The following is a 20,685-nucleotide window of genomic DNA, read 5'->3' on the forward strand; positions in this document are numbered from 1 at the left end:
GGACTGAAAAATCAGCCCTTCAGTATCTTCCCAGGTGGGACCCGAAGCTAAGATGAGCCTGAAACTGAGCTGGAAGACAAACAGACAACAAAGAAGAGCCTTAGTCAATTGCAATACCAAGTCCAGGACTAGTTTCAATCCAACCTATTCACAGCACTGGTTGAGAAAAGAAGCCCTAAACTCCAAAATGTGACATATTCCTGGGCTGGAGAATGCTCCTGTGTTCATAGGGTCGTTTCCTCATAGGTTTCTTTTTAGGACTGTGACTGTCACCCTGAGACATGTTCATGTGATCAGCTTTCCTCACCTTGCTCTCTCTCTCCCAGAGGCTGGAATGATGTTGTGGCCAAATCCCCAGTCATTTCTTCCGCTTTGTGGTGGAGTGGAAGTGAATCAGGTAAGCAGAAGGATTCCTGGGAGGGGAGGAAGGGGGTCATTTCTTCCAGGCTCAGTCATCAAACATCTCTTGAAACAGAAAAGATTGACTGTGTTTTCTTAGAAGTAGTTTATTTATTTATGTATGTATTTATTTACTGTATTTGTATACCGCCTGTCTCAGCCAATTGGCGACTCAAGGCGGTTTCCAACAAATCAATATACATAAAACATAATAAAAAACATTAAACAGTATAAGACATCACAAAAGCAATAAAAACAACATCATCAGCGTCTCATTATTCTCAAGCATTGTCCAATTCCATTGTCAGGTCATTCGATTTCCTATATTAGCTACTCTGTATTTGTCAATGCTTGCTCAAATAGCCACGTTTTTTCTTGCCTCTGAAACGCCAAGAGGGAGAGAGCAGATCTGATCTCCCTAGGGAGGGCGTTCCATAGCCGAGGGGCCACCACTGAGAAGGCCCTGTCTCTCGTCCCCCCCAAACGTGCTTGTGACGAAGGCGGGACCCAGAGCAGGGCCTCCCCAGATGATCTTAAAGTTCTCAGTGGTTCGTAAGGGGAGATACGTTCGGACAGGTGAGTTGGGCCAGAACTGTTTAGGGCTTTATAGGCCAAAGCCAGCACTTTGAATTGGTCCTGGTAGCAAACTGGCAGCCAGTGGAGCTGGCGCAACAAGGGGGTTGTATGCTCCCTGAGCGCTGCTCCTGTTAACAACCTGGCTGCCGTTCGTTGGACTAGTTGAAGCTTCCAGACCATCTTCAAAGGCAACCCCATGCAAAGAGTGTTGCAGTAGTCTATACGGGTTGTAACCAGAGCGTGGACTACCGTGGCCAAGTCAGACTTCCCAAGGTACGGGTGCAGTTGGCGCACAAGTTTTAACTGTGCAAATGCTCCCCTGGTCACCACCAAGACCTGGGATTTCAGGCTCAGAAATGAGTCCAGGATCATACCCAAGCTGTGAACCTGCGTCTTCAGGGGGAGTGTAACCCCATCCAACACAGGCTGTAACCCTATGCCCTAGTTGCAACCTCTGAGACATGTTCATGTGATCGACTTTCCACCCCTTGCTCTCTCTCGCTCTCTCTCTCTCCCTCCCAGGGGCTGGAATGAGATTGTTGGCAAACCCATAGCTTTGTGATGGAAGTGAATCAGGTAAGCAGAAGGATTCCTGGGAGAGGAGGAAGGGAGCTACCTGGCGATCATTTCTTCCAGGCTTCATCCTCAAACATCTCTTGAAACAGAAAAGATTGAATGGGAGTTTCTTCAAAGCGAGATACTGAAGGCACGATTGCAGACAGTGGCAACAAGGAGGAAAATAAATTAGAGAAATCTTAAGAAACCAAGAATAAATGTCTAAAGACCTTCCAGCTGAGTTAAGATTTAAAAGGGATGTGTCCAAGAAATGGAAGGATGGGGGGCGGGAATCCCCAAAGGAGGATTCAAATGACTAACCAGCATAAGGTAGGAAAAGGCCAGACAAACTAAAGCAGGAAATGAACTCAGGCTTGCCAGAGAGGTTGGGACTTCATGTGATGGTGGCGATGGTGGTGTGGAGGAGCTGGCCACAGTTCTTTTGTCATGGACCAATCACTACCTGGTCAGGTTGGTGGAGATGAAGCAAGTGAAATGGAGACTAGAGAGACATTGGGAGAGAACTCAAAAACAGATCTGACCGAGCTAACAATGTGATGCACCAACTTAGAAACCTATGGGATTTTGGGCTGCATCCAAAGGAATGTAGTCTCTACATTAAGGGAAGTCACTGTGAGATTCTTTCTGCTTTGGTGAGGCCCCACCTGGAATATCACTGAGTCCAGTTCTGGTCAACACAATGAAAGCTGGAACATGTCCAGACTCCATTTCTGATTCTACATATCAATGAAGAAATCGTTCTTAATTGTGATCAACCAGATGTCTGTACAAAGCTTTCAATGGCGGCATGGAGGCCTTCGCCCTTTCCCTTTCAAACAACCAACAGGAATGTAAATCAGCTTCAAAGCGTTTCATGTAATTCTTTTTCTTGATTTCCCTTATGTGAGAAGGCTTTGTTTTCTTTTCCCACCAGGGCCCAATCACCTTTGAGGACGTGGCTGTCGATTTCTCCCCGGAGGAGTGGGTTCTCCTGAGCCCTGATCAGAAAGTCTTGCACGCGCAAGTAATGGAGGAGGTTCGTGGGATGGTGGACTCTCTTGGTAAGGCTCCCTCACTGGTGGGGATTTCTATTGCAAAATGCAGCATCCCAATTAGCTTCCTGGTGGGAGCAGAATCCTAAATCATCCCAGTCTCCGAGAGTTCTCAAGGCGGGGCGTATGTTAGAAATAGATGACATCAGAGCAATATTGACTTGGTGCCTGAGCAACAGCACTCTTAGCACCAATTCGGATTCCAGTGGGAATGTTGTCAAGCATTTTAGAATGGCTGTGGATAGTGAGATCCAAGCCACTGTGGGTTTAGCCTGGTGAGAAAAAGAAGCCAATATTCCAGAATAAACCTCACCAAGTTGAAGCAGAAGTCACCAACGTATTTATTTCCTTTCCACCTGGAAAATGATGACGCCTGCATTAATTTGCTGAAGAAACCGCCATGTTTTTTTGGGTAGAAAAATATAGAATATATAGTTTGCCATTCAAATTTCCTTGCGCCCACCGCTTGAACCAACTTTGCTGCGATTGGCTGTGATGTCAGTGGGCCAACAGAGCAACCGGGGAAGGAGGTGCCTCCTCCATCCAGAGTGCAAGCCTCGCTTTGGCCGCTCAGCCAATGAGCGAAAGGGAGGCGGGCAGAAGAGAAAACAATGAACGGATGTGTAAAGGATAGAATTATGAATGGCCCTTTCCACGCCCATATGATAGGTGATCAAGGCAGATAGCTTGAGCCCTCCAGTCTTGATCCTGACTATTGTCCTGAGTTTCTGAATCAACATCTTTGTCTGGCCCCAAAAAACCAGATCTATTGTCACAAAGTCCTGCAATATTGACTTGTTGATAAGATCTGGGATTTCTCTCTTTGGATGGGGAAATTAACTTACTTACTTACTTAGGCAATCCTTCCTTGATCAAGTAAGATTGTCTTCCAGGTTCGTTGTATTGGTGGTGGTTACATAGGTGACTGTGGAGCCATATTCTTGACCTGCATGTTCTGCAGGGAGGCCATCGGATTCCAGGTGGGAGGCGGTTCCGGTCGGGGTTGGCTTGACGTCCCTTCTGCTTGGCACGTTTCTCTCTTTTGACCCCAAAAGTACCTCTTCAAATTCTACAGCACTGCTGGTCACAGCTGACCTCCAGCTAGAACGCTCAAGGGCAGGGCTTCCCAATTCTCTGTGTCTATGCCACACTTTTTAAGGTTGGCTTTGAGCCCCTCTTTAAATCTCTTTTCCTGTCCTCCAACATTCCATTTTCCATTCTTGAGTTCAGAGTAGAGCAACTGTTTTGGGAGACAGTGGTCGGGCATTCAGACAATGTGGCCGGTCCAGCGGAGCTGATGGCGGAAAACCATCGCTTCAATGCTGGTGGTCTTTGCTTCTTCCAGCATGCTGACATTTGTCCGCCTATCTCCCAGGAGATGTTTTGGAGGTGACGCTGATGGAATCATTCCAGGAGTTGCATGTGACGTCTGTAGACAGTCTACTTTTCACAGGCATATAGCAGGGATGGGAGGACAATAGTTTTATAAGCAAGCACCTTGGTCTTCCTACGGATGTCCCGATCCTCAAACACTCTCTGCTTCATTGGGAAAAATGCTGCACTCGCACAGCTCACGCGGTGTTGTATTTTGGTGTCAATGTTGACTTTTGTGGAGAGGTGACTGCCAAGGTAGAGGAAATAGTCAACATTTTCTAATGTTACACCATTAATCAGTATTTCTGGCATGGGAGAGGGATTGGCTGGTGACTGCTGGAAGAGGACTTTGGTTTTCTCGATGTTCAGTGACAGGCCAAGTTTCTCGTGTGCTTCTGCAAAGGTGTGTCGAGTGGCTTGTGGGTCTTCTTCTGAATGCATACAGATGACGTTGTCACCAGTATATTGGAGTTCTACAACAGATGTTGTTGTAACCTTGGTTTTGGCTTTCAGTCTGCTGAGGTTACATATCTTGCCATCTGTCCGATAGATGATGCGGAATGGCACAGTGGGGGAGAAGCGGCGACAATCCCCTTTCCCTCTCAGTTGGGGAAGGGTCCTTTGTGTCAAGTATATGTATCCATGGGCCCCATGCCCTAGGTGGTCTGGTCAAAGACTCTCTGATGTCCAGAGAAAGGGGCTATTTGCTTATTGTACATGCTGATTGGTTTCTGCCAAGCCCATGGTTAAGGGATAATTGGCCAAGGAAGTCTTGCAATACTTGGGCCTTGAGTTGCTGGGCATAGTTCGTGAGGAGGTCACCCTGCTCAATATTTTATATAAACATACATGTTGTTGTTGTTCATTCGTTCAGTCGCTTCTGACTCTTTGTGATCTCATGGACCATCCCACGCCAGAGCTCCCTGTCGGCCGTCACCTCCCCCAGCTACTTCAGAGTCAATCCAGTCACTTCAAGGATGCCATCCATCCATCTTGCTCTTCCTTTTTCCTTTCACTTTCCCCAGCATATTGTCTTCTCTAAGCTTTCCTTTCTTCTCATGATGTGGCCAAAGTACTTCATCTTGGCCTCCCATATCCTTCCCTCCAATGAGTAGCCAGGCTTTATTTCCTGAAGTATGGACTGGTTGGATCTTCTCACGGTCCAAGGCACTCTCAGAACTTTCCTCCAACACCACAATTCAAAACCATTTATCTTCCTCGGCTCAACCTTCCCTAAGGTCCAGCTCTCACATCTGATGGTTACTACGGGGAATGCCATTGCTTTAAACATACATACATATCATAAATGGGAATTAGGGGCATATACATGTGGGAAAGCGGTACATGCAGGGTTGAGGAAAGATCCATCGTAGTCACCCAGAGTTCATAAAAGCTCATAAAAGTTGACAAAAGTCCATAGAAGCAAGAGCAGCTGAAGTCCATTCATAAAACAGGAGGTTCATTCATAAAACGGCAATCCAGTTCATAAAAACAACCAAATTGGCCTGATGCTGGCCTGGGTCACAGGGGTGACACATGAGGGGCTTCCCGGGATCTGTGGGCACCATGGGGCACCACTTCGAGGCAACACACACAAGAAAGAAAGGGCACACAAACATGGTTGCCATGTGGGGCCACGGAAAAGCCTTAGGTTCCCACATGGGGGAAGAGATCTGAAGAGACTATATGTGTGTGAATTTTGGTAGTATCAGCAAAGTATCAGCAAAGGTATCAGCAAAGGTGAGTCAAAGATTATACAGAAAAGCAAGGATGGGCAGGAAAGATGCGATTTCAGAAATAAGGGCAAGGTTATAAAATATTGTGCAGCTGGCATTTCCCCTTTTGCTAGCCTCAGACAAAAGGCTTTGGGATCCCATTGTCTGAGAGTCCTTCTACAGATTGATCAAACTTTAACTCTTCTTATATCATTCCAGCCTGGTGTCCTTGGCAAAACTATGCATTTCTTGATTATAAAGTATCATTATTAGGCGGGGGGGGGGCATGTTTGGCACCAGGAAGACTTCCATAACTGGAATCATGTCCAAGCGTATTCCTTGGCAGTAAGGGGGCTCTCTGGAAAACCTCCCAAGAGTGATCATTGCAGATCAGGCACACACACACACACACACACACACACAAAGAGTGTGGGACATGTTTTGCAGACATGTTCAGCCTTGTTTTCCTCCCAGCCAGGCAGTCTAGCCTCTGCACGTCTGAAGGCCAGGCTCTCTTTGTATGCTGCCTCTCCCAACACACAAACTGTCCTTAGCCTCAGCCAATTGCAAGATGGTGACCTGCAACATAATGTGTTCTATGTTCTGTGCTTGTGAATGGTTGAGGCTCGGGTTTTTTGGTTACAGTCACATGAGGAGAGAGAACTGGAGGTTGGGGAGAGAAAGAAAAAGAAGGGAATGTTTGTGAAATGGGTGGTAGCAAGGTAAAGGTTTAATTAGAGAAAAAGGCAAGGATTTGAATGTGAAGGGAAAACGCAAAAGGAGTCAGATTAAAAAAAAACATACCTGGCTGAGCAACAGGTATACTCTGGAACATATATTACTCAGCTCACCTTTAGAGGCTCCAGGCAGTCCAACAATGTCAATCCTTACTGCACAAGAGGTGGGGAGAGGACACAGTTTAGACCACTTATCACTCACGCTGAGGAATGATTGTTTCTGTCCTTCTTCTTCACAGCAGATAACTGGAAGAAGAGCAATGTATACAGACAAAGGCCTTACAAATGCTATGTGAGCCACAAAAGAGTCCACACAGGAGAGAAGCCATACAAATGCCATGAATGTGGGAAATGTTTTGCTTCCAGTTCACACTTGGCGAGGCACAAAAGAGTCCACACAGGAGAGAAGCCATACAAATGCCATGAATGTGGGAAATGTTTTGCTTCCAGTTTATACTTGGCGAGGCACAAAAGAGTCCACACAGGAGAGAAGCCATACAAATGCTATGAATGTGGGAAATGTTTTGCTTACAGTTCAACCTTGGTGAGCCACAAAAGAGTCCACACAGGAGAGAAGCCGTACAAATGCTATGAATGTGGGAAATGTTTTAGTCAGAGTTCAGACTTGGTGAGCCATAAAAGAGTCCACACAGGAGAGAAGCCATACAAATGCCATGAATGTGGGAAATGTTTCACTAAAAGTTCAACCTTGGTGAGCCACAAAAGAGTCCACGCAGGAGAGAAGCCATACAAATGCTATGAATGTGGGAAATGTTTTGCTGACAGTTCAGCCTTGGCGAGCCACAAAAGAGTCCACACAGGAGAGAAGCCATACAAATGCTATGAGTGTGGGAAATGTTTTGCTTCCAGTTCACACAAAAGAGTCCACACAGGAGAGAAGCCATACAAATGCTATGTATGTGGGAAATGTTTTGCTGACAGTTCAGCCTTGGCGAGCCACAAAAGAGTCCACACAGGAGAGAAGCCATACAAATGCTATGAGTGTGGGAAATGTTTTGCTTCCAGTTCACACTTGGTGTGGCACAAAAGAGTCCACACAGGAGAGAAGCCATACAAATGCTATGAATGTGGGAAATGTTTTGCTGTGACTTCAGCCTTGGTGAGCCACAAAAGAGTCCACACAGGAGAGAAGCCATACAACTGCTATGAATGTGGGAAATTTTTTGCTTCCAGTTTATACTTGGCGAGGCACAAAAGAGTCCACACAGGAGAGAAGCCATACAAATGCTATGAATGTGGGAAATGTTTTGCTTACAGTTCAACCTTGGTGAGGCACAAAAGAGTCCACACAGGAGAGAAGCCATACAAATGCTATGAATGTGGGAAGTGTTTTGCTCACAGTTCAACCTTGGTGAGCCACAAAAGAGTCCACACAGGAGAGACGCCATAGCAATGCCAGGAGTTCATATCTGACAAGTCACCAGGGAATTCATAGAAGAGAAAACCATCCAGAGAGCTGGGACAAAAGTAAAAAAAAAAGAATAGCAACAGGGAAATTGCAGATTTGGACATTCTGGCCTTATAGACTATACATTCAATATTTCCCAATGAACATGTGTGATTCCCTTGGCTTCATGTAGCACTTGGCTTGACTTTGGGCTGATTTCTTAGACAATTCCCTTATTGGTTTCAAATTGTGTTTGGGTATTTTGCTTTGTTTGACTTGAGACTGTTGCTCTTTTGCTTCTCTGGTCATGGGCATCACCATGGGACTGGACTGGCTTTCCTCTGTTCAGCCTTTCTGGGGAAACATAAATTTTCAAACAGGACCATTTGAGAAGTTCTGCCTAAGATTTGGTAAAGTCCACTTTCTTGTCCTTTGAATTCCTATGGTGAGGTCCACTTCTCTGGAGACTCAGAAAGCAAGCTCCCTGTGACAATCCTTCAGAGTGTTAAATATGATTGTCAGGTCACTTATTTTAAAAATAAACCACATTGCTTCTGTTGAGGCCAAACCAAAGGAAAAGATGCTTGCGCGGTTATTTCCCTTGATGTGCAAATCGTATCTCCGGCTCGCATTTACTGGCTGTTTTCCCTGCTCCTGGCACACACCCTTTGAATCCACATTACATTGAAAAACACGAGTCTTGTTGTTGTCTTAGAACAGGTGAGTGCACTGCCTCTTGGTGTCACTCACCTGGGGACTGATGGAGAGATTAAAGGTCCTTCCTTCCTTCCTTCCTTCCTTCCTTCCTTCCTTCCTTCCTTCCTTCCTTCCTTCCTTCCTTCCAAGATGGGACCGATGTGAGGAGAAGCCGGACTCTGCTCCCTCAGCCCCTTTTCCCACCTACTCTGCCCCTCCTGCTCTCACCTCCATATCCACTATAACCTCAGTTGCATCTCAGTTCCATCCTGATGATCGTAAGCTTTGTCATGGTTCATAGAAGGAGATAGGTGCAGACAGGCAGTCTGGACAGGTAATCTAAGATTTGGTAGAGTCCACGTTCTTGTCCTTTGAATTTCTAAGTTGAGGCCCTTTTCTTTGGAGCAGCACAAAGCAGTAAGTGAGATAGAATCATAGAATCAAAGAGTTGGAAGAGACCCCATGGGCCATCCAGTCCAACCTCATTCTGCCAAGAAGCAGGAATATTGCATTTAAGTTACCCCTGACAGATGGCCAACCAGCCTCTGTTTAAAAGCTTCCAAAGAAGGAGCCTCCACCACACTCCGAGGCAGAGAGTTCCACTGCTGAATGGCTCTCACAGTCAGGAAATTCTTCCTCATGTTCAGGTGGAATCTCCTTTCTTGTAGTTTGAAGCCATTGTTCCATTGCGTCCTAGTCTCCAGGGAAGCAGAAACCAAGCTTGCTCCCTCCTCCCTGTGGCTTCCTCTCACATATTTATACATGGCTATCATATCTCCTCTCAGCCTTCTCTTCTTCAGGCTAAACATGCCCAGCTCCTTAAGCCGCTCCTCATAGGGCTTGTTCTCCAGACCCATGATCATTTTAGTCGCCCTCCTCTGGACACATTCCAGCTTGCCAATATCTCTCTTGAATTGTGTTGCCCAGAATTGCACACAATATTCCAGGTGTGGTCTAACCAAAGCGGAATAGAGCGGTAGCATGACTTCCCTAGATCTAGACACTATGCTCCTATTGATGCAGGCCAAAATCCCATTGGCTCTTTTTTTTGCCGCCACATCACATTGTCGGCTCATGTTTAACTTGTTGTCCACAAGGACTCCAAGATCTTTGTCACACGTACTGCTCTCGAGCCAGGCCTCGTCCCCCATTCTGTATCTTTGCATTTGGTTCAGTAGAGTATCTTGCATTTGTCCCTGTTGATGTCCATGTACAGTGTTCCCTCCCTTATTGTGGGGGTTACGTTCCAGGACCTCCCGCAATAAGTGAAAAACCGCAAAGTAGGGACGCTCTATTTATTTTAATATTTATACTTTATTTTAGTAGGTATACACCATTTTAAATCTTTATAAACTTAAAATAAAATGAAGGAAGGAAGGAAGGAAGGCAATCCCCTTCAAGGCTGGAGGGAGGGAAGCAGGGAGGACTGATAGCCATGTATAAATATATGACAGGAAGCCACAGAGAGGAGGGAGCAAGCTTGTTTTCTGCTTCCTTGGAGACTAGGATGCGGAACAATGGCTTCAAACTTCAAGAGAGGAGATTCCACCTGAACATGAGGAAGAACTTCCTGACTGTGAGAGCCGTTCAGCAGTGGAACTCTCTGCCCCAGAGTGTGGTAGAGGCTCCTTCTTTGGAAGCTTTTAAACAGCGGCTGGATGGCCATCTGTCAGGGGTGCTTTGAATGCAATATTCCTGCTTCTTGGCAGAATGGGGTTGGACTGGACGGCCCAGGAGGTCTCTTCCAACTCTTTGATTCTATGATTCTATGAAAGCGCCTCGGAGAGCGGCGGCGGCAAAAACTCACAAAACAGTGAAAATACCATGAAAAATATTCTAAATTAATATTTTTTAAAAATCCGCCAAACTGTGAATCCGTTAAACGTGAGCCGCAAAGTAGCGAGAGAACACAGTAAATCCATCAGTTGTTTCTCCGGGCTTAGTTTCCAGCTCCTTTGCCACCTTGGTTGCAAATTTCCAGTTTGTGAGTGTTGTTCTCCAGCGAAGACAGCGCTTCTGTTGAGATCAAGCCAAAGGAAAAGATGCTTGCGCGGTTATTTCCCTTGATGTGCAAATCATCTCTCTGGCTAGAAATTACTGCCTGCTTCCCTGCTCCTGGCTCACACACTTTTAACCGACATTAAATTAAAAAACACGAGTCTTGTTATTTGAGAATGAACAATGTTATTTAGGTTTCCCTCTGACGTTAAGTCCAGTTGCGTCCAACTCTGGGGTTTGGTGCTCATCTGCATTTCTATGCCAAAGAGCCGGCGTTGTCCTTAGACACCTCCAAGGTCATGTGGCTGGTATGACTGCATGGAGCGCCATTACCTTCCCGCCAGAACGGTACCTGTTGATCTACTCACATTTGCATGTTTTTGACGCCGCTCCCTCGATTCAAACCTGCGACCGAATTTTGGTCAACAATCTCAGCAGCTCAGCGGTTTAACCCACTGCACCAACGGGGGCTCCCAGGTGTTATACATCATTGATTTTGTTAAAGACTATGAGAATTTGATCTATTCTGCAAAATTTAGGTCCCTGGATCTTATATTAAGGGAATACTAGCTCTCCATTGAACTGCACAGAAGCCTTCGATATATATATATAGCGCTTCATACTGTCGATCTACATATGGGAAGTTTTAGACGGTTTTAACCAATTTTAACTCATTATTTTAATGTCCTCCAAATAAGGACTTATGTGGGACCAGGCCTTTGGCTAACTATGCTGACATTGACAATGACAATTGCTTTGGTAATGGACTACCGACAAGCTTTTTCTTTTCTTTTCATAAGTTTTATTTTTGTAACTTCCAAATATCACCCTAACGAAAGAGCAGATGGAATGCAATTGAGTCCTTTCCCCTGCCAGCACTCCAGACTACATGACCCAAGCAAACCCCGCTCAATCAATATTACTCTATACATACTGCACAGAATTATTTCACCCCCTCTTGAATATCAATAATAATAAAAAGCTTTCCACGGGAGGTAAAGTGGAGTTAATAATAATAATAATAATAATAATAATAATAATAATAATAGTACTTTATTTGTACCCCGCTACCACCTCCCCAAGGGACTCGGTGTGGCTTACATGAGGCCGAGCCCACAATACAACAATAAAAACAATAGCAACAGTAATACAAACAATAAATAAAACTCATAAACAGAAAATAGCAATAAACATTAACAATAACACAACGACGTTTAAAAACCTATGGCAGGGCCAAATGTACTAATTAACATTTTAAAAAATAATGCTGGGCGTGACCAGGTGACATATAAGCAGGATAGAAATCTTGGAGAAGGATAGAGCGTGCAGACAATCCTAGATCACTAATAAAGTGCGTTTAGGGACATATTGCTGGGAATTTCCTTATACTGGGAAGGCACACTGGAACAACCACGTTTTCAGGCTCCTCCTAAAGACTGCCAGAGTTGGGGCTTGCGTAATGTCCTTGGAGAGTGAGTTCCAGAGTCGAGGGGTCACCACCGAGAAGGCTCTCTCCCTCGTCCCCACCCATCGCGTGTGCAATGGTGGTGGGAGCACAAGCAGGGCCTCTCCAGATGATCGAAGAGATCGCGTGGATTCGTACACAGTGATGCGATCATGCAGGTAGGCAGGTCCCAAACCGTTCAGGGCTTTGTAGGTAAGCACCTGCACCTTGAATTGGGACCGGAAAATGAACGGCAGCCAATGGAGCTCCTTAAACAGGAGGGTTGACCACTCCCTGTAAGGAGCACCAGTTAACCTGGCTGGCGCTCGTTGAACCAATTGAAATTTCCGGGCCGTTTTCAAGGGTAGCCCCACGTAGAGTGCATTACAGTAGTCCAACCTGGAGGTGACTAAGGCATGGACCACCCTGGCCAGGTCCGCCTTCAGGAGGTATGGTCGCAGTTGGCGCACAAGTCATAATTGTGCAAAGGCCCTCCCGGCCACCGCCGACACCTGAGCCTCAAGCGTAAGTGATGAGTCCAGGAGGATGCCCAGACTGCGGACCTGTGACTTCAGGGGGAGTGTAACCCCGTCCAACACAGGTTGCCACACTATACCCTGATCTGGTTTACGATCGACCAGGAGGACCTCTGTCTTGTCGGGATTGATCCTCAGCTTGTTCCTCCTCATCCAGACCACCACAGCGTCCAGGCACTCGTCCAGCACCCGAGGGGCTCCCTTGGAATTAGGTGGAAAAGAGTAGTAGAGTTCCGTGTCATCTGCGTAGAGATGGCACCCAACTCCAAAACTTCGGATGACCTCTCCCAGCGGTTTCATGTAGATGTTGAAAAGCATGGGAGACAGAATGGAGCCTTGTGAGACCCCACAGGTCAAAGGCCAGGGGTCCGAGCAGGTGTCTCCCAGCTTCACCATCTGGGAACGGCCCTCCAGGAAGGATTGGAGCCACGACAGTTCAAATCTCAGCATTCCCAAAGAACCACCAGAAACTCTTTGGATATGAATAGATACATATTTTGAGTTTTGTAAAGTTCACAAAATTGAAATAAAGAACCCAAAGCAGTCCATTGCTGCAAGGACTACCCAACTCTATCTGAAGCATCAGGAACTAGACCCAGTTTCATCCAAAAACAGAGGGGTATCTATTTAGACCAATGTTTCTCAACCTGGGGGTCGGGACCCATGGGGGGGGGTCGAGAGGGGATTTCAGAGGGGTCGCCAAAGACCATCAGAACACATAGATTCCTAATGGTCTTAGGAACCCCTTTAGCAGAGAAGGCTGAAGATCTCTCCGCCTGTCCTTCTCTTCCTTTTTGGAAACAGATGGCGAATCCTTCCATCAAAAGCCTTCCTCTGCTGTGATTGGCTGGCCTGTCGGCCAAGGGGAGGTCTGTTTCTGAGCCTCCAAATGGGGAGGGGAGAGCAGGCATGCACATGTGCAGTTGAAGGGGAGCATGCAAGGCTGGAGAGAGGCTCGCTCCAGCGACTCCCTTCCAAGACATGGGGGTTCTGTGTCAGAAGTTTGGCCCAATTCTACCTTTGGAGGAGTTCAGAATGCTCTTGGATTGTAGGTGTACTATCAGTCCCAGCAATTACAACTCCCAAATGTCTAGGTCTATTTTCCCCAAAATCCACCAGGGTTCACATTTCACCATATTGAGTATTCGTGCCAAGTTTGGTCCAGATCTATCATTGTTTGAGTCCACAGTGCTCTCTGGATGTAGGTGAACTACAGCTCCAGATCTCAAGGTCAATGCCCACCAAACCCTTCCAATATTCTCCGTTGGTCATGGGAGTTCTGTGTGCCAAGTTTGGTTCAGTTCCATTGTTGGTGGAGTTCAGAATGCTCTTTGATTGTTGGTGAACTATCAATCCCAGCAACGACCACTCCCAAATAGCAAAATCAATCCCAACCTCACCAGCATTCAAATTTGGCCATATAGGGTATTTGTGCCAAATTTGGTCCAGTGAATGGAAATATAAAATTGCAGTTATGAAGTAGCAACAAAAATAATGTTATGGTTGGGGGTCACCACATCTTGAGAAACCGTATTAAGGGGTCGCGGAATTAGGAAGGTTGAGAAACACTGATTTAGACAATTAAGACGCCCCACCCGTAGCCAGGGGAGCTGTCGCTTTCATCCTTCATCTGCGACACTGATGAAGTACTTCTGCATTCCCCGCTTTGCTGGAGTCTTTTTCATGGCCTCATAAATGAGTTAATTTAGCCTCCCCACACTTTAAGGTGGTACCTAATTTTCCTACTTGACAGATGCAACTGTCTTTCGGGTTGCAAAGGTCGACAACAGGCCACACAATTGGTTGGAAACCCACTCCAACCCGGGCTGGCTTCGAACTCATGACCTTTGGTCAGAGTGATCTCAATGCCGCTGACACTCCGCCAGCTGCGCCACAATCCCGGTGCGAGCCCCACTGGCTTGCCTCTTCTGGTCACCTTTTCAGAGAGCTTTTGTCCTTTCTCTGATGGCTTCCCCTGTTTTGGCCCCACTGACACTGCATAGGTCAGCCATTGGGCCCCATTTCTGCTGCTCTTGTTGACCCAGTGAGATATCCATTGGCTTATCTCTTCTACTCACCTTTTGTTGCTTTCTTTTGTAGCTTTCCCTGTTTGGGCCCCATTAACATTGCATAGGGTGGCCATTTTGATTTTGGGCCTAGCGACATGGCCAGAAAGAAGCCTGCCTGGTAGTATGGTGGCCATTTTGTTTTTCATAGCTTTGCTTGGCAGGGCGGCCATTTTGATTTTGGGCCTAGCGACATGGCCAGAAAGAAGCCTGCCTGGTAGTGTGGCGGCCATTTTGTTTTCCATAGCTTTGCTTGGCAGGGCGGCCATTTTGATTTTGGGCCTAGCGACATGGCCAGAAAGAAGCCTGCCTGCTAGTACGACGGCCATTTTGTGTTATCCTTATTGAAGCCTGGCCTTGTTCTGGCAACCATTTGGTTCCATTACGCTTCTCCTTTGCATTGCACCTGGCAGACAGTGCCATGATTGGGGCATAATGGGCCACTTTGGAATTGACTTCCTTTCCCTGTTTTTCTTTTTTCTAGCATAGTACGGCTTCTTCCAGAAAGTGTCAGAGAGAACCGAAGGAGAAAAGGGCCTGCCATGAGGGCCCAGCCAAACAGCCTCTTCCATGGGAGACCCCAACTGAGGAGGCCACAGCTGCCGGTAAGGGGGCTGGTACATTGCCGCAAAATGGGGGGGGGGGGGATCTGAAAGGAGGCCTGGTTCCCTTCCTCAGGCTTTGAGCCGGGTGCCAGATTTGGCAGTCATTTAACAGCATGGTGTCACCTCGCCTAAGGGCCCCAGTGGATTGCTGGAGACAGCACTCAGGTGCTGTGGTTCCATCACCATCTGGTGTTTGTAGCCAGCCTGGGCAAGGAGGGCCTTCACTGGCCAATGTGGGGGTTGCTCCTCAACCCGTGGAACAGGTGACATTCTCATCAGGTAGGGAAGAGCAGGGAACCCCAGGACAACGGGAATGGTTTGAGCTACAGGGGGACTTGGCTATCCAGCAAGGGGCCGCCATGGTGGCTGGAGCAGTTTCCCAACGAGAGGGGGCTCTGGTGCTTGAGCAGGTAAGCACTGTTGGGCCCCCTGAACACTTTCCAAAGTGTCTGGTTGTGCTCCCCAATCGTGCCAGTCAACTTTCATATAATACTAGCTGTCCCCTGCCACGCATTGCTGTGGCCCAGTCTGTTGATCTGGAAAATAAAGTAATGAGAAAGTGTAATTTCTTGATGCTGGTGGGTAAACAGTATTTCTTGCTGTTTCTTTGTCAGTGTTGATGTGGAAAGTGTCTGGTTTGCCCACCCTGGAACATCCAAGATATCACTATCCTTCTTTAAGGATCCCTTTCAAATCTACGATACTATATTTGTGTGTGTGTGTGTGTGTGTGAATCATATCTACCTACCTACCTACCTATCTATCTCTATCTCTATCTATCTATCAATCTATCAATCTATCTATCTATCAATCTATCTATCTATCTATCTATGGCTGGATGGCTCTTAGTCAGGAGGACTTTGATTATGTTTTCTTGCCCTGATGAAGGGAGTTGGATTAGATGGCCTTGAGTACTTTCTGTTGGTCATGGGGTGGGAAGTTTGCCCCGATTCTGTCGTTCGTGGGGTTCAGAATGTAGGTGAACTGTGAATCCCAGTGACTACAACTCCCAAATATCAAAGTCTATTTCCCCCAAACTCCACCAGTGTTCATTTTTGGGCGTATTAAGTGCTTGTGCCAAATTTGGTGCAGATCCATCATTGTTTGAGTTCACAGTGCTCTCTGGATGTAAGTGAACTACAACTCCCAAACTCAATGTCAATGCCCACCAAACCCTTCCAGTATTTCAGTATTTTCTGTTGGTCATGGGACTTCTGTGTGCCAAGTTTGGTTCAATTTCATCGTTGATTGAGTTCAGTATGCTCTCTGATTGTAGGTGACCTATAAATCCCAGCAACTACAACTCCCAAATGACAAAATCATAATGTTTTGAGTGATGGTCACTCCTTGTGTGGTGAAATGTTTTGTTGCCAAATTTGGTGTGATTTCGTTCATTGTTTCCTTTGTTTTTAAGGTACTCATTATGCACTGAGCATTTATATATATATATTGTTTGTTCTTAAGATGAAAAGCACATGTCTGTGTTTTAGATGGATTAGGAATGCACTGGTTTTCTCTATAATAGGCAGTAAGAGCACCTAAAGCTTCGGAGAGCCTCTGTTCAACCATCTTAAAGCTCCCTGCTTGAGCGGTGATGGCATGATTGTCAGTGGCTGATCATTGGTGTAAGTCAGGGGTCAGGAACCTTCGGCTCTCCAGGTGTGGTGGACTTCAACTCCCACAATTCCTTGAGGCTCGGCATTCACCCCAAAGGCTTACCTTGGCCTCAAGGAATTGTGGGAGTTGAAGTCCACCACACCTGGAGAGCCGAAGGTTCCCCATGCCTGGTGTAAGTGTTAAACATTGATGGAGCAAGCGTGCTCCTCTGAGGCAGGCCGTTCTTCTCCTTTTGCCATCTACTTCTCTGGCCCTGGAATTCAACAAAAAAGCTCCTGTTTTGTAGCAGATTTCCTACGAAGTGGGTGAGTTGGTAGTCCTTTGTGCTATGTGTCACAAACTGCTGATAGATCTATTAGACGGCTCCTGTAACCTGCCTTTCAAAACCATGTTTTACATGCTGAGTCAGGTTCAACATTTGTGATGTGCAGCTTTTGCCTTTCCTGAAGCCAGCTTGCTGTTGTGTGGTTAGTTGGTGAACACTCGGTTCATATTGCTACCAGCTATTTGTTATGGGGTTTTCTGAGGGCTTTCGAATTCCATCCCATGGGGATCGAATTGGGAGTTTTGGCTGGAGTGAATGATACTGCACATCCGATATTCCACAATGGATCAGAAAGGTAAGGGAACCAAGGCAGAGTTACTTACCTGTTACTTACTTACCTGCACTTACTTGTGCAAAGCCCCAAAAGATTTGATTTTATCAGGCCACGTTAGCCTGGAGTTCGGTTTCTTTAATCTGCCCTGTTGCCACAATTGCGGTGGCTAGGGGATAGGGCTCCGCTGGGCCAGAGCCCTATACGGCTCCGGCCCAGCATACCTGACCGAACGTATCTCCTTCTATGTCCCACCTCAGAGTTTAAGATCTTCTTGGGAGGCCCTACTCTCGGCCCCGCCTTTATCACAAGTGAGGCTGGTGGGGACAAGAGACAGGGCCTTCTCACTGGTGGCCCCTCGCCTATGAAACTCACTCCCCGGGGAAATTAGGTCATCAACATCCCTCCTCTCCTTCAGAAGGAAGCTGAAAACATGGATATGGGACCAGGCCTTTGGGTAATCTGGCAGACTGACGAGGTAATGACGACCAGAATTTGGAAAAACTATGGTAATGCGGAATGGACTTACGGATTTTAGAACTCGGTGAACGTTGGTCACTAGATTGACTTTTAGTTGTTATTATATTAATTGAATGTTTTAACTTGTGGTTACTGTTGTTATGTATTTTATCTGTTGAATTGTTGGCATCGAATTGTGCCGGTTGTAAGCCGCCCTGAGTCCCCCCTCGGGGGTTGAGAAGGGCGGGGTAGAAGTGCCCGAAATAAATAAATAAATGAGATCCCAAGAACCTCGATTTGGCCAAAGGAGAGGTCAGTGGAAAATGAGAAATGCCATGGGGCAGAGTGGGGGCTGGACAGTCCAGAGGGAGTGGTCCTGCACATCCGCTATTCCACAATGGATCAAAAAGAAAAGGGAACTAAGGCGGAGTTACTTGCATGTTTAAAGCCCAAAAAGGCAACGTTGGCCTGGAGTTCTATTGGTCTGATCTGCACTGTTGCACCATTGCAGTGGCTAGGGGATTGAGATCCCAAGAACCTTGATGTGGCCAAAAGAGAGGGCCAATGGAAAATGATTAATGCCATGGGGCAGAGAGGGGGCCCGACAGTCCCGCTCAGAGAACTTGTGTTCAGATGGCCAGAAATATACAAGGCTGATGGAGTTCACCTCCCGGAGGAGAGGAATGTTTTGCTGATGAACGAACTGGGAAAGAGAATGGAGAATATTTGGCCAGCCTAATGGGAAAGTGGGGAAAAGGGGCTAGGCCGATGCCTGCCCCTTTTAGTGGCACGATGAAGGTTAAATAGTCATTGTAAGCACCATGGCACCCCTGCCTTAGGGGGCAAAGGGGTGGACTCCCACCAAAGTCCCTAGAAGTTTCATAAAATGGGAGCTACCCTTGGGGCTGGATTGGGGGTTCTCGCTCTTAAAAAACCCTGCGCTTTGGGAGAGAGCACCCTCAGGATGGCCTTTCAACTAAGATCGGCCGAGAGGTGCAGCCAAAGAGTTTTGGTTGGCCTTTGGGATCCTTGGTGCACGCATGTCCTTGGAGGTGGTGGTCAGAGGCATTGGCACCTGGCCCAGGGACAAGGCTCACTAGGTGGCCATTCACCCATGAGTTGCATTGTGTGTGTCTACAGATTTTCCCTTTACGGGTTATTCCGAGTTCTTTCAATAAATAGGTCGGAAAATGGCCCTTTCGATCCATTTTCTTGTGTCTGGTCTCTTTATTTCATGGTGGGAGTTCACATTTCTTCCCCAAAATGCCAAAGGTTGCATGCATGAAGGTGAAGCATTCCTAAACACAAAACTATCTGGAAATGCAATCTTTTCCTCTGCCTATAAGAAGATCAAAAGTTTTTAGAAGAAGAATGGTTGGAATAGTCCTTCAAATCAAACTGCTTAGATTGCAAGGGTTTCACAAATGACCGCCACTAACGTTCACAGCTATTTAAAACTTCAATGCTGAATGGTGAAATCAAAGACTCAGTTTTATGCTATCCAACCAGTGACAATTGTTGCTCTCAAAGGACACATGTGTGGCAATTACTGCCAAAATAAAAGAGAATTTTAATAGTGCTTGTTGGTACAATTGGAAGAGCAAGTCTTTCAGTCAATAATATGCTTTGAAGAGGTCTCCAACTACTGAATACAGACTGGTTTAAACTGTATGTTGTCTTATTGATAATGTTATATGTTTATCGTTTATGTTCTATTTTAATTGCTTGTATGGTTGTGATTATTGCCTGTATTGTTGTGTTTGGGCTCGGCCTCATGTAAGCCGCACCGAGTCCCTTGGGGAGATGCTAGCGGGGTACAAATAAAGTATTATTATTATTATTATTATTATACTGTAAAAGATTTTAATTGAATTGATATACTGTTTTAGCTATATATAATTATTAGTTTTGTTATTTATTTATATATTTATTTATATAATTTTTGCCCCACCCATGTCAGCCCAAAGGCGACTCAGGGCGGCGAACAATTGGCACAATTCGATGCCATATAGAAAATACATACATCAATAAAAAATAAAACATCACATTACAATATATCTAAAAACACCAAAACAGTGAACAATAAAAAATTTAAAACTATGTCGTCATACTCAGTCCTCATCCGTTCCGTCGTCTTAGCCATTCCTAGGTCGTTTTCCAATTCAGGTTTATCTGATTAAGCTGAGGCTCCAAAAGCTTGCTCGAAGAGCAAAGTTTTCAGTTTTTTTCAAACTCTTAGGAGGGAGGGGGTCGAACTGATATCCCTGGGCAGGGAGTTCCACAGCCGAGGGGCCACCACAGGGAAGGCCCTGTCTCTCGCCCCCGCCAGATGTGCTTGTGAAGCAGGCAGGATCGAGAGCAGGGCCTCCTCCCACAATCTCAAATCCCTAGTTATGTATTTTTATTGTGTATACAGGGAGGCCTCCAGCAAAGGATCACCGCCTTGTCGGGGCGCTGGAGCTTGAGCACCTCAATGATGTCATGAGCGAAACCGTGAAGGGACACCCAAGACGGGACGGTTGTGGCAGAGAGGTCAGACCAAGCGTGATCCCTGGGGAAGGCAATGGCAAACCACTCCAGTATCCTTGCCAAGAAAACTAAATGGACCAGTACAACCAGAGATATGTCGGTATGCCATTGGAAGATGGGACTCCCAGGTCGGAAGATGGCCAAAATGCTACTGGGGAGGAGCAGAGGATAAGTTCAACTAGCCCCAGATGTGATGACGCAGCTAGCTCAAAGCCGAAAGGAAGGCTAGCGGCCGACGGTACTGGAGGTGAACGACGAATCCGATGCTCTAAAGATCAACACACCATAGGGACCTGGAATGTAAGATCTATGAGCCAGGGCAA

At 46.4% G+C, this 20,685-nt stretch overlaps 2 protein-coding genes across 2 annotated transcripts in view; one reads left to right on the forward strand and one right to left on the reverse strand.

Annotated features, from left to right (window-relative positions):
• LOC137096451 (zinc finger protein 345-like) overlaps positions 1–8,378 on the forward strand; it is a 14,327-nt gene extending 5,949 nt beyond the window's left edge. The window contains exons 3-4 of the mRNA XM_067465598.1: positions 2,465–2,591; positions 6,648–8,378. Of these exons, the coding sequence (XP_067321699.1) occupies positions 2,465–2,591; positions 6,648–7,819 (1,299 nt within the window). The 3' untranslated portion in view covers positions 7,820–8,378. The remainder of the gene's footprint in view (positions 1–2,464; positions 2,592–6,647) is intronic.
• Positions 1–20,685, reverse strand: part of LOC132765774 (zinc finger protein 850-like) — a 1,095,673-nt gene that overhangs the window by 822,363 nt on the left and 252,625 nt on the right. The window lies entirely within an intron of this gene.

Source organism: Anolis sagrei, chromosome 2 (genome assembly GCF_037176765.1).
Source record: "Anolis sagrei isolate rAnoSag1 chromosome 2, rAnoSag1.mat, whole genome shotgun sequence".
Taxonomy (NCBI): domain Eukaryota; kingdom Metazoa; phylum Chordata; class Lepidosauria; order Squamata; family Dactyloidae; genus Anolis; species Anolis sagrei.